The 25,469-nt window shown below is 30.4% G+C and overlaps 1 protein-coding gene across 14 annotated transcripts; it reads left to right on the forward strand.

The window, feature by feature from the left end:
* The first annotated feature begins 3,345 nt into the window (after window positions 1-3,345).
* LOC110657410 (transposon Ty3-I Gag-Pol polyprotein) lies at window positions 3,346-22,205 on the forward strand. Of its 14 annotated transcripts, none has more exons than XM_058135251.1 (8): window positions 9,400-9,457; window positions 9,784-10,067; window positions 10,166-10,281; window positions 10,400-10,463; window positions 11,089-11,162; window positions 11,271-11,381; window positions 12,539-12,623; window positions 21,847-22,205. In XM_058135251.1, exons 3-8 carry the CDS (start codon window positions 10,240-10,242, stop codon window positions 21,897-21,899), a joined length of 429 nt encoding a protein of 142 aa, XP_057991234.1. In that variant the 5' UTR covers window positions 9,400-9,457; window positions 9,784-10,067; window positions 10,166-10,239; the 3' UTR covers window positions 21,900-22,205. The 14 variants fall into 14 exon arrangements, 6 of the variants coding, with proteins under 6 accessions (XP_057991234.1, XP_057991235.1, XP_057991236.1 ...); XM_058135252.1 differs by having other exon boundaries at window positions 21,850-22,205; XM_058135253.1 differs by having other exon boundaries at window positions 11,089-11,141.
* The last annotated feature ends 3,264 nt before the right edge of the window (window positions 22,206-25,469 follow it).

Below are 25,469 nucleotides of genomic sequence, written 5' to 3' on the forward strand. Positions count from 1 at the left end.
CCTTGTCATCAAAAGTAATTAATTTAACTTTGGGTAAAATCTTGGACATACCTTCGATATCAGTTGCAGATCTAGAACTATTATCACCACCTCTTTGAGTTACATTATTGTTTTCCTTTGGTGTGGGAAGAATTCCCTTTCCTTTGAGAATAGCAACAAAGCCACCAACCTCCTCATTGTCACCCTGATGACTTCCTTCGCTTTCTAAAGTAAATTTCCCCTAATTATGGATCGCAATTCTTCCAAAAGAACATTTGTGATATCAACTATATTATACACTTTGCTTCATTTCTTCTTTCAATGCTTCCTTATTCCTTCAAGTTTCTTCTTGCAAGGCCATAACAATTTCCTCCAAATCAGAGATCTTTGATTCCTGAGTAACTGCTCCAGATCTAGTCATCTTCACTGTGTTTCGAACCCAAAAGAAAGCTTAATCCCTCATGTAACTTAGCTCTAATACCAAATTATTATGGATCAAATCTGATACAATCTTTGGATAGAGATTAGAACTTAAAACAAAGAAGAAATATGAGATGAGAAGAGAGCAGATTGGATGAGAAAAGAATAAAAGAGCAAACGAGAGAAATATATTCTATTACTGATTCTTGGAATGACTCGTTACAGAAGCAGTTCTCTTCTTTATATGAGAGTAGTGTAACTGCTACTTAACAACCTAATAGAATAACATTACTACCTTACAATAAATTATGCTAAAGTATCTTTCCCTCTAATTCCTTAACTACCCGAAACTAATACGACTTATCATTATTCCTCTTTCCCCTGTAGTATGTAACACTATTATTCAATCTTCATCAAGAGTAGCATCATAATCTTCATTTTCTTCCATACCTTCACCCTCTTGATGCTTATCTTCAAATTCAATATTCTCATCATCTTCCTCATCTTTAAGAACTAAAGAAGTACTATTTAGTTCTCAAGTTAGTGGATAATGTTTTTATTTTTTCTTTTGGAATAAATATTAAAATAGGTGTACATATAATAATTAAAAAAAAAAGATAATAAAAGAGTAGTGGCTTTGAAAATGAAAATATGAAAGGTTTGTGATCCTAGGTGTGATGGTTCGATAAGATTTTGGTGATTAGTTATCACTAGCGATACTAATTTCAAAAACTTCCTAGTGCGTCGATGTTGGATTCTAGTAGATCGACAAATTTCGAGTTTGGTGGTAATATTTTTTTGTCAATGGAAGCGTTTGCTGAAGGTGGAAATAAATAAGATGCGCCTTTCTAGAGCCTTGCACCTGGAATAAAGTGCACACCTAAGCTCATAAGGCGAGAGCCTGGTGAATATCACCCGTCTTTCTCCTATAGAAACACTAGAGTTGGAGCCTAGTGAGCATTAAGCTTGAGGCACACCTTTAATAACTATGTTTGATACTTGAAGAAATAAAATCATTTTTCTCTGTTTCAATTGCTAAAATCATATTTATCTCAAAGTATAGAAGAAATGAAATTTAAATCAGAACTCCCCCCTTTTGGTTTTCGTGCTTAGAATTGAGAAACATTCAAAATGGTGCTCTTAGCTTTTTTTTTTTCTTTTAACAAAATTATAGATTTTAAACAGGCTATTAATCTATTAAAATGCATTTAGTACAAGAGAGAAATGATTTAAAAACAAACAACAGTAATATTAAGAATAGAATAAATAATTAGGCTTAAAAATTCAATAAAAAATAAAAATAAAAATTTAATCATAGCAGTATAATTGAATGTAATTATAAATAAATTTATAAAACTAATTACTTAATTATTTCTTTTAAATAATTGGATAAGTGTTATCCTCTTGATTTTTTTTCCTTGTCTCTATATCTGCCAAATATAATTAATAAAGGGTTAAAAGATGTGATCATAAAGATTATGATAGAAAATAAATTCTAATTTTTTTATTATTTTAACTTTTAAAATTTATTTTCTTCTAATTTTTAAAATTGTTTAGCTTAATTATTTTTTTAGTAATAATGTTTTAACAATAAAAATTTTTAATTGCGTAAATTTTTCTTAAAAATTTTTAAAGAAAATATAAATAATCATAATTTAAACTCTTACATGCATTGTAAAATACATATTTAACTATTATGCTACTTAATGACTTTTATAATTTACTTTATAATTATATACTTTTAATTTTAATTTCTCAATTTTATCTTGATAGTTTTCAAAGACATAGATTTAATCACATGCATATAAGAAAATAATGTTGAGAGAGACAATAATAAAATTAATAAAATCTTTAGCATCTTAGAAAAGTATTTTTATTTAATGGGTGTAAATTATGTTAAATTATATATATATATATTCTTTGATTATTTATAATTTCTTTTTGATGTTTTAGAAAGAATTATGACTATTATAATTTGAAATATCAGTGAAATAGCTTTTATATATATTTTTAATTAATTTATTTATAATCTATATAAAGTATAAATAAGTAGTTAGTATGTGAATTAATGGAAAAAATATGATTTTATTTAATATTTGAAAAAACAATTTTTATTAAAATTCAAATTAATTATACAGTATAAATATAAACTTAATGAATAGCAAACTTTTTTTTTTCAATAGTACAGACTAATATTAATGCATGAAATATACAGTATATCTAAAAATATCAATACATTAAAAAATTTAATTTATATAAAATTTTAACTTTAAAATTTCACTTTTGATTTTGTGCTTATATAACTTCTTATGTTTTAATTAACCTATATGAGTCTAATATATATATATAACTTGAATAAGAAAAATTAAAGAAAAAGATATAATTATATAGATTTACAAATAGCATTTTATAATATAATTATATCTAATTTAAAGTGTTCATAGTTACACTCATTATATCTATTTTTTTTAATTATATGATAATTTATAATCATAAATGTGGAATGAAAAAATTAAATAAAAAAAATATAATTATAGAGATTTACAAATAGCATTTTATTATAAAATGTGATTAGATTGGATAACTATAATATAGATATGGCGATATGATAACAAATTTTAACACATTTATACATAAATTAATTATTTATATCTATAAATTTTTAACATATTTATACATAAATTAATTATTTATATCTATAAATTTTTAACATATTTATACATGAATTAATTATTTATATATATAAATTAACTAATAATAAGAAATTATTATATATTTTTAATTAAATTAATAAAAATATAATAAATTCTAATTATAATTAATAATTAAATAAAAGTTAAGTTGTGATTACAAAACTACGTAGTTTTGAATTTAACTCTATTAAAACTACGTAGTTTTGAATGGAAAGAATGAGTTTCCTATGCAAATAGTCTACATTCGGCAATATTGGTTGTTATGTTACCGTTTCATTTGTTAACCCTACCCGCACACACTGTCGACGGTCATCCCTTCCATCATTCCTCCACTTCTCCACTTCTTCTCCAATAGCTCTTCGGCTATTTCTCTTCGGACGAGAGCTTCACCTTATTCCTATTCGGCCGTTTCTTCTTTGGTTCCATCAGTTTCAACACAGAATCGTTCTCAGCAAATTTTTGGCTTGTTCTCGGCAGATCCGACTCGTTCTCCAGCAGCTCGTTCACTACAGACTTATTTTCTACAAACTAAGGTGAGTTTATCTTGCTTCAGACTTATTTTTTTTCGCTTATTATGCGTTTTGCACATTACTGGGACTGAAAAATTGTCGATAGAATATGGGTTAATTAAGGTTAAAAATTTTTCATTTGTAAAAAAGAATTAAAAAAAAATATGGGACTGAAGAATCGAAGCCGACGGAATATGGTTTCTTGGTCTTATTAAGAAAAAAAAAATCTTGGACAGAACAATTGATGTCGAATGAATGTGGGTTATTGGGGTTAGAAATTTTTCATTAGTAACGAAGAATTAAGAAAAAAAAAATCTTGGATTACTAAACTTTTAAAGCCGAAGGAATATTGGGTTAGAAAATCATGGATTACTTTCAATTCTTATGTATTTTAGTACATGAATTAATTTTGATTTGGAGGATTACAAGTGATCTAAAGATGATTAGGCCTAATTTTGAAGTAAATGCTATGCGGTGCAATCATTGTCAATTACAAGTGGTCTATAGATATTATCTGAATTAATGGGTTTTTTAGCTAAGAGCTATTTAATTTGTATAGTTACTTTAATTTTTAACTCATTTTATATTTTTATATATTTTACTATTAAATTAATTAATAATTAATCTAATGATAATTACCCAAAAAATTTAAGATTATATATAACGGAGAGACATCGCAACTATATATAAAGCAGTTAGACATCACAATTTCTTCCTTTAAAAACCCTAAGCACCTCTCTCCCTTCACATATGCAGGAAAATTAACCCATTCAGCTACTCAATTTGGGAAAGCAATCCTTTGAGCAGTTCGAATCTCCTGCATGGTAGAGAAGAAGAAGAAAGATGGGAGAGAGAAAGGTTTTGAGCAAGCTATAAATTTGTAAGAATTCAATTTAATTGATTTTTTCTTTGTCAATTTTCATATTTAAAAACATAATAACGAAAAATTCAATTCTTTTAATTTATAAAAAGGATTAATTTTTTTAAAAATAAAAATCGAGCAAAAAATTATTTGATTATGTGAAAATTCAGTTCAATTTTTTTCTTTTATATGATTTATTTTAAATAAAACCTCAGTACAAGGAATGAATTATAATACAATACCTAAAATGAGAAGGTGCACAATTTTGATTTATATCTAGGCATAAAAATAAAAAAATATTAAAATAAAAGATGAAACTTAAAATATACGGAAAAAATGCAAAATTGAGAAGCTAGTGTTTTTTAAACATTTCAAAGTAAAAAGAGATATAGTAAAATATTTAATAAAAGTACTATGTTTTTAATTTAATGGAAGTGTCTATATCTTTTATATTTTATTCTTTATTCAGCTTTAATAATATTTATTCATTAAAAAATAAGATAAAATTAATTTTATATTAGCATGTCAATTAAATAATTTAACAATTATAATTATTCACCCTATGTGAGGATTAGAGACCAAAATAATTGATAAGAATGAAATAATAATTTTTATTAAAATAATAATAAAATCAAAGTTTTTTAAAAAAATTAAAATAAGTTCACTTATATTAAATTATTAACTAAATTAAAAATAGACATTTTTAAAATTGAAAGAAGTATTTTAGACTAAAGACTTGAGGCTCATAGGTCGTACAATATTTTTTTTCTTTTAGGAGTGAGTAATTTTAAGTTATAATTAAAAAAATTAAATTAAATTAAATTAATCAATTCAATTCAGTTAATTAATTTAAATGGTTTAATTCAAATAATTTTTTAAGAGATTTTTACTTTTAAATCGATTCGATTAATTTAATTAAAGTAAATGAAAATATCGAACCTTCCCAATTGCTAAGGCCTGTCATAAGAGGAGGTCCAGGTCCAGAGCAGTACCCCAACCCCTTTTCACCTCTGCCTTGCTGAATCACTGTTGTTCCCTTCCCTACTTTCCATCTCCTCCGCCGTCACTCTGGTCAACTGCAACAGCAACACCACCAGTTCCCCCCCTCTCCCACTCCTTCTTGTCGCTGATCTCGCCCTCGCTTGCCTCCTGGTCCTTCTCCACATTCTCAGATAATTCACCCTAAGTTTAATCCTTGTAGGTGATAGATATGTATTATTGTATTGATTATTTGATTTACTTCCCTGAAATAATTTGGCCATTTTTAGCACTCTATGTTTCTATGTAATTGCGATTTTTATTGATGCCTTATATCCTGTAAAATCATTTTTTGATATATTTTTGCTGCGACATTGGCTTTTGGATAGTTTCATATACCATTGTGAGCTCGTCATAAGAAATTTTATGTCGTGACCAGCGAGAAGACTTTTGAGAGCCTGATTTTATAAGTACTTAATGTTCTAGGAGATTATTTTTGACATTGTATGATTGTGGTATTTGAAGTCTGGTCACTGTGAGCAAGATATGGAGAAGAACCAATATTGGAGGTGAAAGTTTTGATAAGCATGCAGGCCGTTAACTTGGAATTGTTTTGGCATGGAAAGTGACTGATTATAACTCTGCATTTCTGTGTTTTGAAATTAGAATATGGAATTTTGTTATGTGGATTATGACTCTAGATGCAAATGTTTAAATGCCTAAACCAGTAGCCTAATGAGCAACTTGTTATTCAGTTGAGATGGTCTGGGAAAGAACTAACATTTGTTCTCCTACACATTTCTTCCTTGAGATATATTTTTAGTGCATATAACTGAAATTTCTTTCCTAGTTCAGTCTGTGCCTATGAAATGTAATGGCCCAAACACATTCAAGCCAACCAATAAAGCATTATATTTAGAAAGCAAGTTCAAATGTGAAAATTAAAGGTTTGTCATTGAATTCAAATTCTTGATGCTAAGATATTGACGAGTTGACCGAGGATTGTTTTTTAATTCAAACCAAGAAACCGGACCGAACTGAGATTTTTGGTTTGGTTCTATCTCACTAATCAGTTCAGTTCTATGCCCACCAAGTGTTTGCTCAAATTGTCGAACCAGACATTTTCGTGGAGAACACAATAATGAGAGCCTCTGCTCAAATTCATAATCATTTGAAGGCAATTTCACATAATTCCCAGATGGAGAGTAAGGTAATAAAAGCTTGATAGTTTCAGGTTTTCATTCTTGCTTAAAGCTTGTATTTTTTCTAGGCCTTAATGGAGAAAAACCGGTTATATAATTTGTTTCATGGCAAAACATGCCAACTATAGGGATATGGAAGTAGGGGGTTGTAAATGATCAAAGCTGTGCTTTAATGGCTTAGGTTTGGCTCGTCGATATCTTTAGAAGCTCGAGCTCAACCCGGGGTTTAATAGTAGAGCTTGAGTTCGGCTCTTTCAAAATTTATGAAACTCAAGCTGAGCTCAACTTGAGTTCATTTATAAAATAAACGAGCCAAGCTCGATCTTGGCTCATTTGCTACCTTAGGCTTGATAAGCTTGTGTAAATGGGCTCGATCTCTTAAAGCCTTTGATGACAAGGTAAGCATGGATTTACATTAGAGATCAAGGGTTTGTGCAATTTTGCAATAGGTGTGACTGCTGCAAGTGGTTGATGCTCTTGTCATTAGTTCTCTTCCTTATCATGGCATGAAACAATGCTTCTCATAGCTTCCCTACGTGCTTTCTAGCTCTTCTATTTATCAAGTGGGAATTCATAGTTTTTTTTTTTTTTAATTTGTATTTTTTGAATGTTATAAATTTATCAATAGAAATTTATTTTGCAATTATAGCTTATTATTATTATTAAGGGAAAATAGTTTATTGATGAGTTTAATGTTTAAAATGATATGTATTGTCTGTGAAAATTGTTATATGCTATGTTTTAGTTCTACTAAGGCAGATAGATATATATTTGGAGGGTTGTGTCTATACTTGTCCCTTTTTTATTTATTTTTTGACTAGGGAAATGTCTAATTTTTAGTGAAATTTTGCTAGATTTTCAATAAGATTTTAGGGGAGAGTTGAGTTAGATTTTTTTTTACTTAGGTAGGAGTTTTTATTTCTCTATGTTAACCTAAATATTATTATTGTATTCTATAGGGCCATTTCCACCAAAAGGTAATAGTGTGGCAAGGCTGTACCATAAGCTGGCGGCTAGACCCTTGATTTCTTGAGCTTAATTGGTTGATGCTATGTGAGAGGAGACAATGGCTTTGCACTTGTCATGATCCTCAAGTGTCCATGTCATCAACTAAAGATGTTAAACTAGTACCTGAAGAAAACCGAAAAATGAACCAATCTCTCTAGTTATGGTAATTTGAGATTTAAATTTCACTCTTGGTTTGATTTGATGTTTTTGTTTATCTTTCTTTGATTTGATTTGATTTTTTTTGTTTATCTTTCTCTGATAAGTGCTGATAGTTGGGCATTTGGGCGCAGGAAAATCTGCAAAAATTTATTCGATGTGTAAGGTATAGTCAAATGATCTTTGAATGATTTTGTTTCCTTCAAATCTTAAATCCTGAATCCTACTCAGTTCTTATCTAAAGCTCTTCAAATTTTAAAATGCAAATTGTCAAGTCACTATCTGTTCTCCCACCTTCCCCTTTATACAATCTTCTCTTCATTCCCAAACTTCCCTTCTTTTCTTCTTTTTCTTCACTTGCCAATACTGTAGAAGCCCCAAACCCTGCCCTTTTCCATTACCTAATGGAAACATTAAAATTCTCTAAAACCCAAGCACTCTTAATCTCCACGCGCTACTCTCACATCAAATCCATGGAAAAACCTCAATCCGTGTTTTGCTTTTTCCAAAACCTTGGTTTCTCCAATTCCCATATCCAATCTGCTATCCTTCTAACACCCCAAATTCTCTTTGCTAATATTGAGAAGTCCCTTAAACCAAAAATTAAGCTTTTTCAAGATATAGGTCTTGTGGGTTGTGACTTAGGTAAGTTCATTTCCAAGAATTCCCCGCTTTTAACTGCTAGTTTGAAGGAAAAGTTGGTTCCTCGCATTGAAATTTTGAAGAAACTTTTGTTGAATGATGAGAAAAATGAGGATTTGGTGAAGGTTATACGTAGATGCAATTGGTTAATCTCCAAAAACCCTGAATCGAGGTTGTTATCCAACATCACATACTTGAAGAGTTGTGGGATAGTTGGGTCTCAGCTCTCTATGTTGTTAAAGAGGCAGCCTAGGCTTTTTGTTATGCAAGAATCAAGGCTTAGAGACCTTGTTTCTCGAGTATTGAATATGGGATTCTCAATCAATTCAAGGATGTTGGTTCATGCTTTATATACTGTTAGTTGCTTGAGTGATGAGACATTTGAGAGAAAATTTGGAATTTTAAAGAGTTATGGGTTTTCAGAGTATGAATGCATAGAAATGTTTAGAAAGGCACCAGGTTTGCTAAGGACCTCTAAGGAGAAGTTGAAGTTGGGAATTGATTTCTTTTTGAATGTAGTAAAGTTTAAAAAAGAAGTGTTGCTTCACAATCCTACATATTTGATGCATAGCATGGAAGAAAGAGTGATTCCTCGATACAAAGTTTTGGAGATTATGAAGTCAAAGAAGATATTTAAGAAGGAGCCAAGCTTTATTAATGTGTTGCATTTAACAGAAGAGGAGTTTTTACAGAAGTTTATATCAAGGTTCCCAGATGATGCCTTGGAATTGTTGATAGTTTACAAAGGCAATATTCTGGATTCATCATCCTAGGGAGAAAAATCTTGATACAGGTAAGCTTTCCCAATCTTTCTACTCTTGCATCGACCTCTCTCTCCTCTATTTATCTCTTATCCATCAAAAACCCTAATCAATCTCTTAACCCCTCTGAACTGAATCTAAAATAGACCCATAATTCTAACCCCATTTATCTCACTCTATTTTTCTCAGGAAAATTATGTTCATTTGGGCTTCGATTATTATTTTTGACTTAAAGGAACATAGGCAGGTATTTTTCTTTATCCTGTGATTTTCATTGCATTGAAGTTCATATTTTATTCCTGATGATTTTGTTTATCTTTACAGGTTGTAGTGACTGAATATATATATATATATATGTAATTTGTATAGTTACTTTAATTTTTAACTCATTTTATTTATATTTTATTTATATCTTTTACTATTAAATTAATTAATCATTAATCTAATGATAATTACCAAAAAAAATTAAGATTATATATAACAGAGAGACATCGCAACTATATATAAAGCAGTTAGACATCACAATTTCTTCCTGTAAAAACCCTAAGCACCTGTCTCCCTTCTCATATGCAGGAAAATTACCCATTCAGCTACTCAATTTGGGAAAGCAATCCTTGGAGCACTTCGAATCTCCTGCGTGGTAGAGAAGAAGAAGAAAGATGGGAGAGAGAAAGGTTTTGAACAAGTATTATCCGCCCGATTTTGATCCATCGAAGGTTCCCTGAATTAGGAGGCCAAGAAACCAGTAGATTAAGGTCCGGATGATGCTTCCAATGGGTATACGTTGCAACACTTGCCGCAATTACATATATAAGGGCACCAAGTTCAATTCTTGCAAGGAAGATGTCATCGGCGAGGTATGTTTTCTCATATTGAATTGATCTTTGTTCTTTGATTGATTTTTTTATTTGATCTGTGGTTGATGGGTTTTGGAATTAATTGATTATTTTGGCAGACATCTCGGAATTCAAATTTTCAGGTTCTATTTCAAGTGCACCAAATGTTCAGCCGAGCTTGCCATAAAGAGAGATGGCCATTCTAGCTGCACTTGACGAGATGAAGTCTATGAAGGTACTTGGGAATTTTTTTTATTGCATATTTTAGGTGTGGAAGGAATGGGGTTCATGTGTCATGCTTTCTTGTCTTTCCATACTAATGCAATAAATTGTTTTTTTTTGGGGGTTTGTAGTCAAGACATGCAATTGTCAGCGTAGATGCTATGCTTGAGGCCTTGCAGAAAACAGCTGCAGAAAAGTTACTCTGCTTTCAATACTTATTTTTATTTTAAAACACATTTTATACCATTATGTAGATGGGAACATGTCAATGTTGAAGTTTGAAGATCACTGGGATTCTATTTTTTGTATTTGATTGATTTTATGAAATATGTAATGCTGTTATGAATTTAATTCTGGCAATATTTATAAATATCAATGTTTGGTGGTAGGATTAGGTTAAACCAAGTGAATTAGCACATCGACATCCTAACATTTAATGTCTGAACTTCTTGTGTTGGTAAAAAAACTTATTTTGTGTTTACTGCTTAAGACATCTGTAGATTGTAGTATGGACAATTCAGGTTTTGACATCATACATGATAGTGGCCCTTGCCATTGGATTGAATTTCAATATCTGTACCATCTTAGAATGCCATGTTACATCACCATTGATACATCAAATTTGTAGACTTTGCAATCTGGTTTCTTTAATGAGATTGAAGCATTTTCCTTTTTCATCATCTATCGCTTATTACAAGATGTATCATGTATGCCACTAACTAGTTGGCATAATTCTTTGTTTCTTCTGGTAATTTTTTCCTTTTTAATTTATGAGCTGTGTCCCCTCATTCTGACACTGTCAATGTATTTTTATTCTGGCAGGAGAAGAAGTTGGAAGAAGAGGATGAAGCACTTGTAAAATCAATATTTGAAGTTAATACTTGCATTCTCTTTGTACTGGTTTTGTTTTAGTTCCTTACCCATCTCAATTTTATGTTCTTTACTTTTGTCTTTATGGATGATGGTTCTTAACTCAGCTTTCTTTGTTGTTAAATTTTAAAGCGGAGATCAAAAGAAGTTATAAGAAGGATTCCTGATGAGCATTCGGATGATGATGATGATTTCAATCAGCTTTCAAATGCCAATAGTGAAACGATGAGAAATAATTCGAAGGTATGATAATCTTGTAATGTGGTTTGTACTTTTTGTTGGCCGCATTTTGGACATACAATTCTTTTTGGCTAGTCAGAGTTAGGACAATTTTAGATATTGTTAAATACTATTCAAAGAAACGAAATTTTATTGTAAAATTTGTCTAACAATTTATTGCATAAGTCATGACTATTATTTTTCTAAATAAATAATTATATTTTAGATGTTGAAAGTATTTTTATATTGTATATTCATTTAAAAACTTGTTAAATTATGAATTTGATTCATTTTGCTACTTTGGAAAGGGGGGAAATAAGAATCCGCAGTAGTCCTGTGGCAACCATTATACTTTGGCACTACAACCATGATTTAAAACTTGGACCATATAGATGCAATAAATGAAAATAACTTCTGGATTGTGATAGTTTGAAATTCATTAGAGAATTAGGATGGGTGGAAAATAGAATGATGGAAAAAAAAAGGAGGGATAGCAAAGTTGAAAATTGATGAAAAATGTTTTCCACTCATATGCTTGTTGGAAAAGTTGTAAAAAGTGGAAGAAATAAAACAAATATTGATTTTTTTCTGTCAATTTATGTGAAATATAGTGTTACGATATCTATATTTTCCTGGTAAAATCTAATACAAATCACTAACTCATTTTCCACTCTCTTGTCTTCTATTTTGAAGTTTAAACTTTTGGTTTGGGTGAGAATTATCCCTTGTATTTTCCTTTTCTATTTTCCCCACCCTACCTAATGATGCAAAATAGTTTCTATCCTTTGTTTTCTTGCTTTTCCATCTTCTCACATTTTCCTTCTACAACTATAATGCTGCGAAAATAGTTCAATAATAACTCTTTTAGTATGCTAATTTAGGATCACTCATATTTTAATTTTGATATAGTGGCATTTTCTGTATAACATTTGGAATGATTTGGGCCTTGTGTCTTTTGATGAATCTCACATCTGAATTCTCTCTCAATTTTTACAGCCATAGTGCTTCAATCTATTCACAAGCCCTTGTGATCTATCTATTTTATCGTGAATCTTTAAATAATTACTCTTTTTGTTGTGTATTATGAGGGAAGCCTATAGATGTTGTCCATCAGTCCATACTTTTTATTTAGATCAAATGATGAGTTCATTAACTAATACATTTACTTGCATTCTTTGCAGAGGAGAAAGGTTTCCAATGAACATCCAAGTAAACTGATAGATTCATTAACAAGGGCCAATGTTTTAGATAGCGCAGACGGTGGAGGTATTTTATTTATTTATTTATTATTTTCAGCTTGTTTAACTTGTAGAAAATTGAAATATTTCTACTACAATTGAATATATTACAAATTAAAAGTAAGGTAATATATTAATGTGTGTTCAGATGTGTGTGAATATGTATGTCAACTGTCAAGTTGATTTTTTTTTTGTAAATTTTTAATTATTATTATTATTATTATTATTATTATTTGGCACTTTCTAATCTTGATTGATTGTTTTGTTGGAGTTATTCGTTAGTTGCTAGTAATATGTTACATATATGAGAAGTTTAGAAATAGAGTAGGAAAGTGATTGGATGTAAGTTAGGTTTAAAAGGTGCTGGAGTTGAGTGGGTTTTGGAGGGAAGATAACAGACTATAGAAAGGGGTGGTAAGTGTATACTCGACTCAAATCAACTTAACTAAGCATTTATCTCAAAAATTTATTTGGGGTCGACTATATGGATTCTCTTTCTCCACTCTAAACGATTTTGGGTTAAATCCTCCGAAATGTGTAATGCTTGTAGGTCATGTTGTATTACTTTCCTCCAAGTGAGTTTAGGTTTTTCTCTTTTTTTCTTTCTATCCTCTAACCCAATGTGCTCTACTTGTCTAACTAGAGCCTCCATATGTCTACGCTTCACATGACCAAATCACCTAAATCTCCCTTCTCTAAACTTATCCTCAATTGGCACCGCTCCTACCTTTTCTCTAATACTCTCATTATAGACTTTATCTAGTTTAGTATAGCTACTCATCCACCTTAACGTTTTCATCTCCGCAACTCTCATCTTAGACACATGCGGCTCCTTCATTGCCCAACACTTGCTACCATATAACATGGCCGGTCGTATGGCTGTACGGTAAAATATTTCTTTCAACTTATCGGGAATCTTGCGATCACATAAAACTCTCGTGTCACGTCTTCACTTCAACTATCCGGCTTTAATCCTATAACTAATATCTTCCTCACATCCCCCATCTACTTGAAGGATTGAGCCGAGATATTTAAAGTGATTACTTTGGGGCAATACCACTCCATTCAAACTAACTCCTTCCCTATCACCAGTTCGGCTTTATTGAACTTGTAATGCATATATTCTGTCTTTGTTCTAGTTAACTTAAAGCCCTTTGACTCTAGGGTACTTCTCTGAAGCTCCAACTTTCTATCGACTCTTTCTCTTGTCTCATCTATCAGAACTATATCATCCGCAAACATCATGCACCAATGAATACTCTCTTGTATATGTTTCGACAATTCATCTCTCTCTCTCTCTCTCTCTCTCTCTCTCTCTCTCTCCCCGCCCCTTCTCTCTCTCCTCTATTCTCAAGTCTATTTTTCTATTTTTCTTTTCTATCTCAAGTCTGTTTCTTTTGTAATTGCCAATTAAGGGTCAGATCCTAACAAATTAGTATCAGAGCTCAAAGATTCTTGGAATCTCTTGGGTTTTCCTTTTCTTTAGGGTCGCAATTATAACTAGATCTGTGGTAATTACTGCCGAAGCTGTGAAGCTTGCAGAATTGGAGGAGAAGCTTAACAATTACCAGCTGCAATCCAAGAAGGCTATCGAAGGTCTTAGAGGGGAGTTCAAGTAGTCTGCCGAGTCTATTCTTGGTGACCTAAAAATTTTTGTGGCTACTCTTGTCAATGATAAAGGTAAGGGAACTTGTGGTGAAGGGAGTGGGGTTGGCACTGATCAACCACTTGTGATTAATTTGGGGGGAAAGGGCATTTTCCCAAACCCTAAAGAGAACTTGAATCCTTAACCAAAAGAGGTGGGAAGTTCTTCTGCCACAGTTGTAATGGATTGGGAAGCCAGATCCAAACTGTTACCTAGGGTGGAATTGGTCACTTTTGATTGCCAAGATCCTAGATCTTGGGTAAGAAAGTGTGCGAAATTTTTTGAAGTTTATAGGGTTCCTAAAGAGCAATTGGTGGAGATGGCTAGTCTGTTTTTGATAGGGAGAGTTGATGCTTGGTTTCATAATTGGAATAAGAACGGGAAAAAGGTTGCTTGGGAAGAGTTTGAGCAAAGTTTATGTAAGAGGTTTGGAAAGCAAGGGTTGGATGATATTGGAAGAATTTATGAAAATAAGGCAAGAGGGGAGTGTTGATGAGTACCAAGATAAATTTGAGGATTTAAGGGTGAAAATGGAGAGGGTAATACCAGATTTGGGGGAATCCTATTTTTATTCTGGATTTATTGGGGAATTAAGGGATGGTATAAGGTTGATGGTGAGAATGCTTAAACCAGCAACATTAGCTGATGCTTTTGAAGCAGCTAGGTTGCAGGAACAGTTATTGGAGGCTGAAAGAAACATTAAAACCCCATTCAGAACCTATATTAGTAACTCAAGATCTTCTCAGTTCAGTTTCTATTCTCCTGTTACCACCAAATCTCCTCAGTGTAATTCCAACTACCCATATGCTCCTAAACCACCAATAGCTGATTCTGGTGGCAACCAAAAGTCTAATTCTGTTGGAAGTAAACCTGCCACTCAATCAGTGCTTCGTCAGGCAATTATTTTACCGCAAAACCTATTGGCCAGCAGTTAATTACTGACAAATGATCTCCTAGGCCATGTTTCAGGTGTGGGGAGAAATACTTTCCAAGTCACCAATGTAAACAGAAAACTTTAATAGCTTTGTAGAATGAGGGAGGAGGAGATCAAGGGGAGGAAGTTTGGCATGAGGCTTGTGAGGGTTAAGAGGGATTAGATCAGGGGGTTCAGGAGGCACTTACATTGTCTGTAAATGCAGTAGAAGGCATTCAAGGGGTGGATACAATTAAAGTGTTGGGCTATCTGGAAATAGACAATTAGTGATTTTAATTGATAGTGGAAGTACTAGCGGCTTTATTGATGCCAAAGTAGCAAGTGAATTGAAGTTGCCTTGTGTGCTAGTTACAGCTGTTGCAATTACAATAGCTGATGGGAGAAAAATTATGAGTTCTTTTATTTGTAGTAATTTTACATGGAAGATTCAGCGTTTCAAGTTTTCCTTTACTGTTAGAGAATTGGGTAGTTTTGACATGATCTTTGGAGTTGATTGGATGAGAAGTTCTAATCCCAACATGTTTGATTTTGGAGCTAGATTGGTTAGGCTTCAGATGGATGGGATGATTGTAGAATTGCAAGGGTTTAATGATGCAGCATCTCCATTGCAGTTGCTTCCTTGTGATAGTTGTCAAAGGCTTTTACAGAAGCAGGGGTCAGATTTTTCCAAACTCCTTTGTTTAGTATTCAGTTTTCTGAACAGCAGGAGGTAAATTCTGAATCTTCTGAATTTTTTTTCTATACAGACTTATCCACCTGAAGTTCAATCTCTATTGGATAAGTATTTCTTCTTATTTGAAGAACCAAAATCACTGCCATCCTTCAGGTTTCACAATCATTCTATTCCTCTATTACCTGCTGCCCAACCTATCAAATATTAGATCCTATAGATATCCCAGTGTTATCAAGGCAAAAGGCGACGCTAAGGCAACAAGAGACCTTATGGCCTTAGGCGAGAGGCGAGGCGAGGCCTTTTCTAAGCAAGGCCTCGTACTCTAAATTGTCTAAATTATATATATGTGTACTTGTAACATAAAATTCATACTTTTAACTAGTTTGATATGTAAAAAAATGCATATTGAAAAGAAAAGAAAAACATTATTTACATTATGTCTATATGTAAGATAAAAAAATTGAAAATTGTGCGTACCTGCATTTCCAGCTTAAGTAAAAGAAAAAAGTGAGGCTGTAAAATTAAAACTCATAGTATAAGCAATAATACAAATAATAATAAGAGCTATTAATATAAAAAAAAAAAAAGAAATTGTGCATGCCTACATTTTGAACTTAAGTACAAGATAAAAGTGGATACTATAAAATTGAAATTCATATTATAAGTAACAATACTAGTAATAATAATAAAAGTTGTCGAATCATGAAATAGAACATGCAAATTCTAGAAGTTCAAACTTTAATAATTATACATCATGCCATATTGATATATTTCAAAAGCATTTATAATGCTAACAATAATCAACATAGAGAAGCAAATTACAAATTAATTAATTAAGCAATAATTCTCAATACTTTCCCAAACCCCCAATTCAAGCAAATAAGAAATTAAAATATTAAATATTTGATTTTTTCATAAATTTGCATAATTATACATCATGCTATATTGTTATATTTCAAAAGCATTTATAATACTAACAATAATCAACATAGAGAAGCAAATTACAAATTAATTAATTAAGCAATAATTCTTATTACTTTCCCCAACTCTCAATTAAAGCAAATAAGAAATTAAAATATTAAAAATTTAATTTTTCAAAAAATTGCATAATTATACATCATGCTATATTGTTATATTTCAAAAGAATTTATAATACTAACGATAATGCAACATAGAGAAGCAAATTATAAATTAATTAATTAAATAAATAATTCTCAATTCTTCCCCAAACTCTCAATTCAAGCAAATAACAAATTAAATTATTAAACATTTGATTTTTTTTCAATAATTTGCATAATTATGGATCATGCTATATTGGTATATTTCAAAAGCATTTATAATACTAACAATAATGCAATATAGAGAAGCAAATTGCAAATTAATTAATTAAAATAATAATTCTCAATTCTCCCCCAAATTCCCAATTCAAGCAAATAAGAAATTAAAATGTTAAACATTTAATAAATAAACAATAATTTGCATAATAAGAAATTACAATTTACACATCAAGAGCATTAATACTCATTTAATAAAAACATATCACATAATCATAATCACAATAACAATACCCATTTAATTACATTATCACATAATACCCATTTAATAATAAAATTATGTCACACTAAATTTTTAATAAATTTAAGTATTTAACCAAAAAAAAAATCTGGACCTTGTAATAAATCGGGCAGCATAACAGTATGTGATGGAGGCATGGGGCAGAGCAGAAAAGAGAAAAAAAAAAAAAAAAGTAGAGCAGATTGATCGCAGCAGTGACAGGAGCAGATTGATGGCAGCAGTGAGAGGAGAAGTGCAGATGAGAGAGAGAGAGACAGAGGGACAACATACCTGGTTGCTGTGGTGCGCGATGCTCTGTTCTTCATTTTCTCGCTGTCACTGGGAAGGATCATCTTGGTGGCTAGCTGGCTTTGTGCAGTCAGGTAAGTGACAATAGGTTTTAGAGTTTCATTTATTTCTCAGCTGTTAAGAATAAAAAAAAATTAAAAAAAAAATTCCGGTCACTTTCAGGAGGAGGCGCCTCTTGGCCTCGGCGCCTTGTCCGTCTCTTGGCTTCGGGGCAGCCGCCTCTTTGAAGTCACCTCGCCTTGGCCTGGGGAGTCGCAGCATGCTCGCCTTGCCTCACCTCGCCTCTCGACTCGCCTGGCGCCTCTTCTTGCCTCTTACAACACTGAGATATCCTCATTTCCAGAAAACTGAAATTGAGAAACTAGTGTCTGAGATGCTTGACAGTGGGGTGATTCAACATAGTAATAGCTCTTATGCTTCCCCTGTTTTATTAGTTAAGGAAAAAAGATGGGTCTTGGAGGTTTTGTGTGGATTATAGGAAGCTGAATGATGCTACTGTTAAAAATAAATTTCCATTTCCTATTATTGAGGATCTATTGGATGAATTGCATGGGGCAACAGTCTTTTCCAAGATAGACCTTAAAGCTGCCTACCATCATATTAGGATGGACGCGCCAGATATTCCGAAGACTGCATTCAAGACACATAATGGGCACTTTGAGTTTACAGTCATGCTCTTTGGACTTGCAAATGCACCAGCAACATTTCAGACCCTTATGAATGATATATTTCAGCCATTTCTTAGGAAATATGTGTTGGTATCTTTGATGATATCCTCATTTACAGCCCTGATTTAGCATACCTTATTTCTCATTTAGAAGGTGTGTTTAAGATGCTAGCAGATCAGCAGCTTTTTGCTAAGCTTTCAAAGTGTTCTTTTGCTGAAAAACAAGTGGAGTATTTGGGGCATATTATTTCAGAAAAGGGGGTAGCTACAGATCTAGAAAGGATAAGGGCTATGGTATAATGGCCATTGCCCAAGTTAATTAAGGAATTGAGGAGTTTTTGGGGGCTGACTGGCTATTGCAGAAAATTTATTAGAAACTATACTCTTATCAATAAACCCTTGATTGATTTATTAAAAAAAGATGCCTTTCAGTGGTCTTCTATACAACATGCATTTGAAAGCTTGAGGAATGCTATGTCCTCTGCCCCTTGTTAGCTATAATTGATTTTAGCCCACCATTTATTGTTGAAACTGATGCAGCAGTCAAGGGATGGGAGCTGTATTACAGCAGCAGGGACGCCCTATTGCTTTTGTTTCCAAGGCATTTGGGGATGGGGCATTCAGTCTGCAAAAAGGAATTAATAGCAATTACTTTTGTTGTTTCTAAGTGGAGACATTATCTAGAGCAGGGGCAATTTTTTTTATTAAAACAGATCATGAAAGCATCAAGTATTTGCTGGAACAGAGACTTGATACTAACCTGCAGCAGAGGGGAATATCTAAGTTGTTAGGGTTGGATTATAAGATTTTATATAGAAAGGGGATTGAGAATAAGGTGGCTGATGCTTTGTCTAGATGGAGTTTTGAGGAGCCTTCTGAGAATAATTGTTTTGCTTTGCAATCTTTCCCTAATTCCTGCTTGGATGTCTAATTTTGCAGCCACTTATGAGGGGAATGTGAGGGCTGAAGAGTTAATTCAGCAGTTTTCAGTGGCAGTTGATAGCATTTCAGGATTTGCTTTCAAATCTGGATTGTTGTATTATGAAGGCAGATTGTTTGTGGGCTGTAGCACTTCTTTGAGGAGTCACCTTATTTCTTTATATCACAATTCACCCTTGGGAGGACATTCAGTGGTATTACGGACTTCTCATAAGTTGAAGAAACATTTTCATTGGCCTTGGTTAAAGGAAGATGTGGTCGATTGGATTAAGAAATGTGATCAGTGTGCAAGATGTAAGGGGGAAACATGTGCAACACCTGGGTTGTTGCAGCCTATACCAATTCCTAACCATGCTTGGCAGTATATCTCCATGGATTTTGTGGAGCAGTTGCGCAAGTCACTTAAGGATACCATCTTAGTTGTGTGTAGATTTACCAAGCATGCTCATTTTATGGCTCTCTCTCACCCCATTCTGCTTCTTCAATTGCAGGACTGTTTTTGGATCATGTTTACAAGTTGGATGGGGCACCTCAAACTATTGTTTCAGACAGATATAAGGTATTTACTAGCCTTTTTTGGAGAGAATTGTTTAAGAAATTGGGTACTTCTCTCTGTTCCAGTACCTCTTATCATCCTCAATCTGATGGACAGACTGAGAGGGTAAATCAATGTTTGGGGGGGTATTTAAGAAGCATGGCTCATTTAAAACCTACTACTTGGGGTAGGTGGTTATCTGTAGCAGAATAGCGGTATAATTCTACCTGCCATAGTGCTATTAGGATGACTCCATTTGAAGCACTTTATGGATACTATCCTCCAATGCTTCCAGCCTTGCCTACTGAGATGACAACAGTTGGTGCAGTAGAAGATTTTCTTGAGGACAGGCAAGCTATTACTTGCTCAGAGAATTTACAGCTTGCTAGGAATAGAATGAAGCAGCAAGTGGATAAGAGGAGGACTGAAAGGGAATTTCAAGTAGGAGATTGGGTGTATTTGAAATTGCAACCATATAGGCAGACCACTATTGCTGTAAGGAAACATCTCAAGTTATCTGCTAAGTATTATGGCCCTTTTCAGGTGTTGGAGAGAGCGGGCACAGTTGCTTATAAATTGCAGCTGCCAGAATCTTCTACTGTCCACCCAGTTTTTCATGTTTCATTACTTAAGAAGAAGTTTGGGGATAATCAGATACCTACTTTGGCACTTCCTTAATTGGTGGAAGATCAGGTGGAAGTCAAGCCAATAAATGTGCTGCAGACCATGGTGATTGACAGGCTGAATATGCAGATTCCTCAGTCTCTTATTCAGAGGAATGGCTTATCTCAGGAGGATGCTACTTGGGAGGCTAATTCCTTTCTCATGTCCCGGTTTCCAACTTTTGCCACCTCCATGGGGCTAGTAGGTGCTCAAGGAGGGGGTATTGTTACATACCAGAGAGAGAGGTTTAGGAATACAGTAGGGAAGTGATAGGATGTAATTCAGGTGTAAAAGGTGCTGGAGTGGAGTTGGTTTTGTAGGGAAGTTAACAGATTATAGAAAGGGGCAGGAAGTGTATGTTAGAAAATAACAGATTACTAGAATTGGTATAAATACAGTTGGACAGCAGACAGAGATCATTCATTCAAGTAATATCAAGAATCAGTTCCTTCTTCTCAATCTCTCTCTCTCTCTCTCCTATTCTCGAGTCTATTTTCTGATTATCTTTTCTATCTCAAGACTGTTTCTTTTGTAGCTGCCACTTAGGGTTCAGATCCTAACATAATAGTTTATGTTATAAAAATAAGTATCCATATTTTAGGCGAATGCTGATTATGTAAGTGGCTAATGACTAGCAGATTTTCCTATACTCAATTTTCTATTATGGCTAATGCTTAAATTTGGTCAAGTATATGCATAACGTGTAATTTTGGTATCAGTTATAGTCAAACTTGTAAGACTCTGTGCCAACATTTTCAAATTACTGGTGTGGCATTCATTTAATTCAAAAATTTCACATGAGCACATCTCTAGGCTTATTTAGGGGAAGGGAAGGGAAAGAATAATGGGAGAACATGATGAAAAAGATTTATTATTTTTTTTCTTTCCTAAGTTTTTGTTTCTAAATAATTAAGTACTGATTTTTAAATTATGCTCTTCTTTTTTTTTGGAGTCTACATCTAAGCACGTCTGAAATTTAAGTGTTAGTTATAGTAGAAATTGATCAATGTTTTGGATTATTTTATCATTAAACCTTTTTTAATTCATGAATATTAATAAAAACGGTGAAATTTCCTGCTGCTATGTTGGATGTTTTCTGCATGAGGGGTCCAATGTCTTCAGGGTAAAAAAGAATAACTCTTGAATTAGAAAAATACTTTTTTTTTTGTGAGCTGGGAAAAGACCTTTTTCTGCTACAAAATCTACATTGTATTCAATTTGAAATGCAACACTACTTTCTGTTCAAAATGTTCAAATATTCTTGTGATATTGTGGAATTGCAAGAATACTAATATGAAGACACTGACAAATTCATGTTTGCTTGGTTGATAGCAGGAAGTTCAGGTAACTCGAGGACACAGACTGATACCAAACCCAAGTTCTGATGGCAGCAAGCTGGCAATGGCTGAACAGAGTAAAGAAGTGGAGAGCACGGGGCTCCTATCATTATGTCAGAACTATAACAGTGATGATGAGTAGTCGGTCAATGTATTGCATGATTGAATGATTATCAAATGTGAATGAGAACCCAAAAAAAAATTCCAGAAACTTCCAAAAATTTTCTGTGGTATCTGTTAGCCTTTCCCTGATATTGAATACCAGAAGATTGTATATATGAAGAAAAGTAAGAGGATATAATAAATTGATGTATTAGAATTTAACACAATGGGAAGTTGAGTTTTATGTTTAAATGTGCGAGTTTCATTTCACTGTGCTTTAACTGAAAATGCTGATAAACTATAACAGTCGACAGTATGCTTTGGCCTGGATTTATTCTATCATCAAAATATGTTTATTGTTTATTGGCCTGGATTTTTGAAGATATCCACGCTCAAATTTTAATAGATAGAAGGGTTTTATAGGATATTAGTTTTTGAAGCACGTGCTAAAAATCACTTATAGTATAATGAAAATAGTGACTTGTAAATTTTAAAAACTTAATTTGATAAATTAATTAAATTTATATAATTATGAAAATTTTAACACGAAAAAAAAAATAAAATTAATTATAAATTTTTAAATCATGTAATTATATTTATTAACACTATATTATTTAATAACTAACATTTTATTTATACATCAAAATCTATAAAAATTCGTTGAACTTCATTCTTAATAAAAATGTTTGTTCACCTGCAGAGAAAAATATGCAGTTCATATTTTAGTTTCTTTAAGATATCATTTTTATAAATTTAATAAATAATCTTATTTTTATTATCAAGTTTGTTGAACTCATGTAAACTTAGAAAAATTGACAACATATGGTGAATTGTAAATCCAAGCAATATTGAGGCTTTAAATTTAAAGTATGACAAACAAGTGGTAATATAATATTTATTTTAATTTCTTTAATATTTTATTTTATATTTAATAAATAACCTTAATCACTATTATTTTTTTCCTAATATTCACATTTTTGTTATATATTATTTTTTTTTATCTTAATGTGTGTTACATGTTAATTTACTCATTATAAAAATTCATAATTTAAATATTTTATTTATATTTTTTTAATTTTATGAATAATAGTCAATTAAATTTTATTATTTATTAATATGATTGTATTTTATTTCTAATTAAATTTTGCTAAAAAATTATAACAAAATAAAATTAGTAAGTTATATTATTTTAGTTAATTAAAATATTATAAATAAAATACATGAAATAAAATTTTTAATATATATTACTTTAGCGATTAAAATATTATAAATAAAATACCATATTTGGAATATAAACATTTTGATTTTATAAATTAAAATTTATTGTTTACTAAAAGTTATTTTTAAAATAATTTCATTTTTTTGAAATTTTTTTTAATAAAATTATTATGGTCCATTTATAATACAGATTGTAAAGTAAAAAATATATATTTTACTAGTTGACTTTATCTTGATGTAATAAGAATTTTAAAACTAATAAGTTTTCATAAATACATTTTAATTTTGTATTTTTATAAATAATGAAGGCTATTTTTGAAAATATCAATATTCTCCCTTTCCATTTTTTAATTTTCTTTTAATTTTTTGTTATTATCACCAATTTTTAACTTAATTTTAAATATTTATTATTTTTAGTAAGCAATTGAAATTGAAATAAATTAACAATCAAAATTATAATTTATCAATTAACTGAAAGAGAAATAATAATAATAGTTAAAATTACATCACGTTAACTAATTTAAATCAATTTTGACTATAGATTTAAACAAATTTTAAAATCATGCTAAACTTATAAAAAAATATAACTATAATTATAAAAATTTGAAAAAAAAATTATTAAGCTGTTAAATTACTTATTAAATGAGTTAAGATTTTTACTTTTATAATTATTTTTTAAAATATGATTTATAATAAAAATAAAATTTTAATATATTAATTATTATTTATTGTAAATTAAAAATTTATAAAAATAATTTAATCATTTCATAAATTTTCCTATGCATATTTTTATATTTATTAATTGATAATTAAAAAAATACAAGATTATAATTAAAAAATTTAGATTAATGGTCGAATGAATTTTTATAATTTATATATATATATATATAATTCTGTATTATGTAAATTAAAAAACTTTAAAAAATTGAAATATTTAAAAGTATGCATGTAAATATATTGATGAAAATTTAAATTATATAATTTAAAAATATATTATTATAATTATATATTAATTTTATTCTTTAATAAAATTTTAAATATTCAGATATTTAGACAATTAAGTAAGGCTAAATGATAAAATAAAAAAATAAAAAACTTTATATTGATTATCAATTTTTGTCAAAACTTTTAATTTTATTAATTTTAACAATAAATTTAATTAAAAAAAAATAAACTCATCAATCGATAAAAATAATTTAAATTTTTTTATTTATTATTAATTTTAGTTACTGCTTTTAATTTTATTAATATATTCAATAATTTTAGTATTTTTATTAATTTCAACAATTTAAACTCTATTTTTTTATACAAAAGGAAATTTTATTAAAAAAAACAATAAAAAAAAACATGAAAGATAAGAGAAAAAAAAAAACTCACAAAGAAGCAAAGAAAATCACCTAGCTTTATTACTATTTACAGTAAGCTAAAAAAGGAAGATTAATATTCAAAAATTGATAACTTTTTGCTTACTTTTCCTTTACACAATTGTACAAAAACAATACTTTTATAGACATATCAGTTAAATTCAATTCAAATTAAAATAACATTAAAATTAATAATTAAAATTAAATTGAAATAAGATTATTTGATTAAATATTAATTTAAATGAATTCAAATTTCCTTTTTTTCAATCCAAGTTTTTAAGACAATTGATTTCCAAGTTTCATCTATATGTTTCTACTATAATTTTTAATTCTTTATGTAGAATTATTATTCAAGGAAAAAAAAATTGAAGCTTCGGTTCATATTATAATTATATTAAAATTAGAATTATAGAATAGCACTAATATTTTATAATTATAGAAGTTTTTAAAAAATTTTTAAATCCAATTCAAATTAAAATACTATTGAAATTAATGAGGAATTTAAAATTAAAATAATTTTTATATTTAATTAAATATTAATTTAGTTCTAATTTATTATATTAATTATGAAAAATATACAATGGGAATTACTTATTTATGTTAATTGGTACAAATCCTTTTATTTTCCCATAATATTATTGAATTATATGAATATTATTTATTAAGATAGGATTGTATTATGGAATTTGCCTTTTTTTTTTTAAAAAAAACTATAATACATAATGTTTTTAAACTTTTAATTTAGTTATACTTTTAGCATAGCAATATAATTATAATATATTTATATCATTAGTATTTGTCAAGGATTATATTACTATAATAGAAAAGGATTACTTTTGTTTTTTATTGTAGTTTGGGATTTTTTTTAATTTTTATTTACAGTTTTTGCAATAAATTTTTTTTTGTAATTCTTTATATATAATTATTGTTGTCC

This window comes from Hevea brasiliensis, chromosome 14 (genome assembly GCF_030052815.1).
Source record: "Hevea brasiliensis isolate MT/VB/25A 57/8 chromosome 14, ASM3005281v1, whole genome shotgun sequence".
NCBI classification, from domain to species: Eukaryota; Viridiplantae; Streptophyta; class Magnoliopsida; order Malpighiales; family Euphorbiaceae; genus Hevea; species Hevea brasiliensis.

Coding starts and splice junctions, on each gene's coding strand:
- LOC110657410 (XM_058135249.1), top strand. CDS start 19,220: ATGCTTTGTCTAGATGGAGTTTTGAGGAGCCTTCTGAGAATAATTGTT.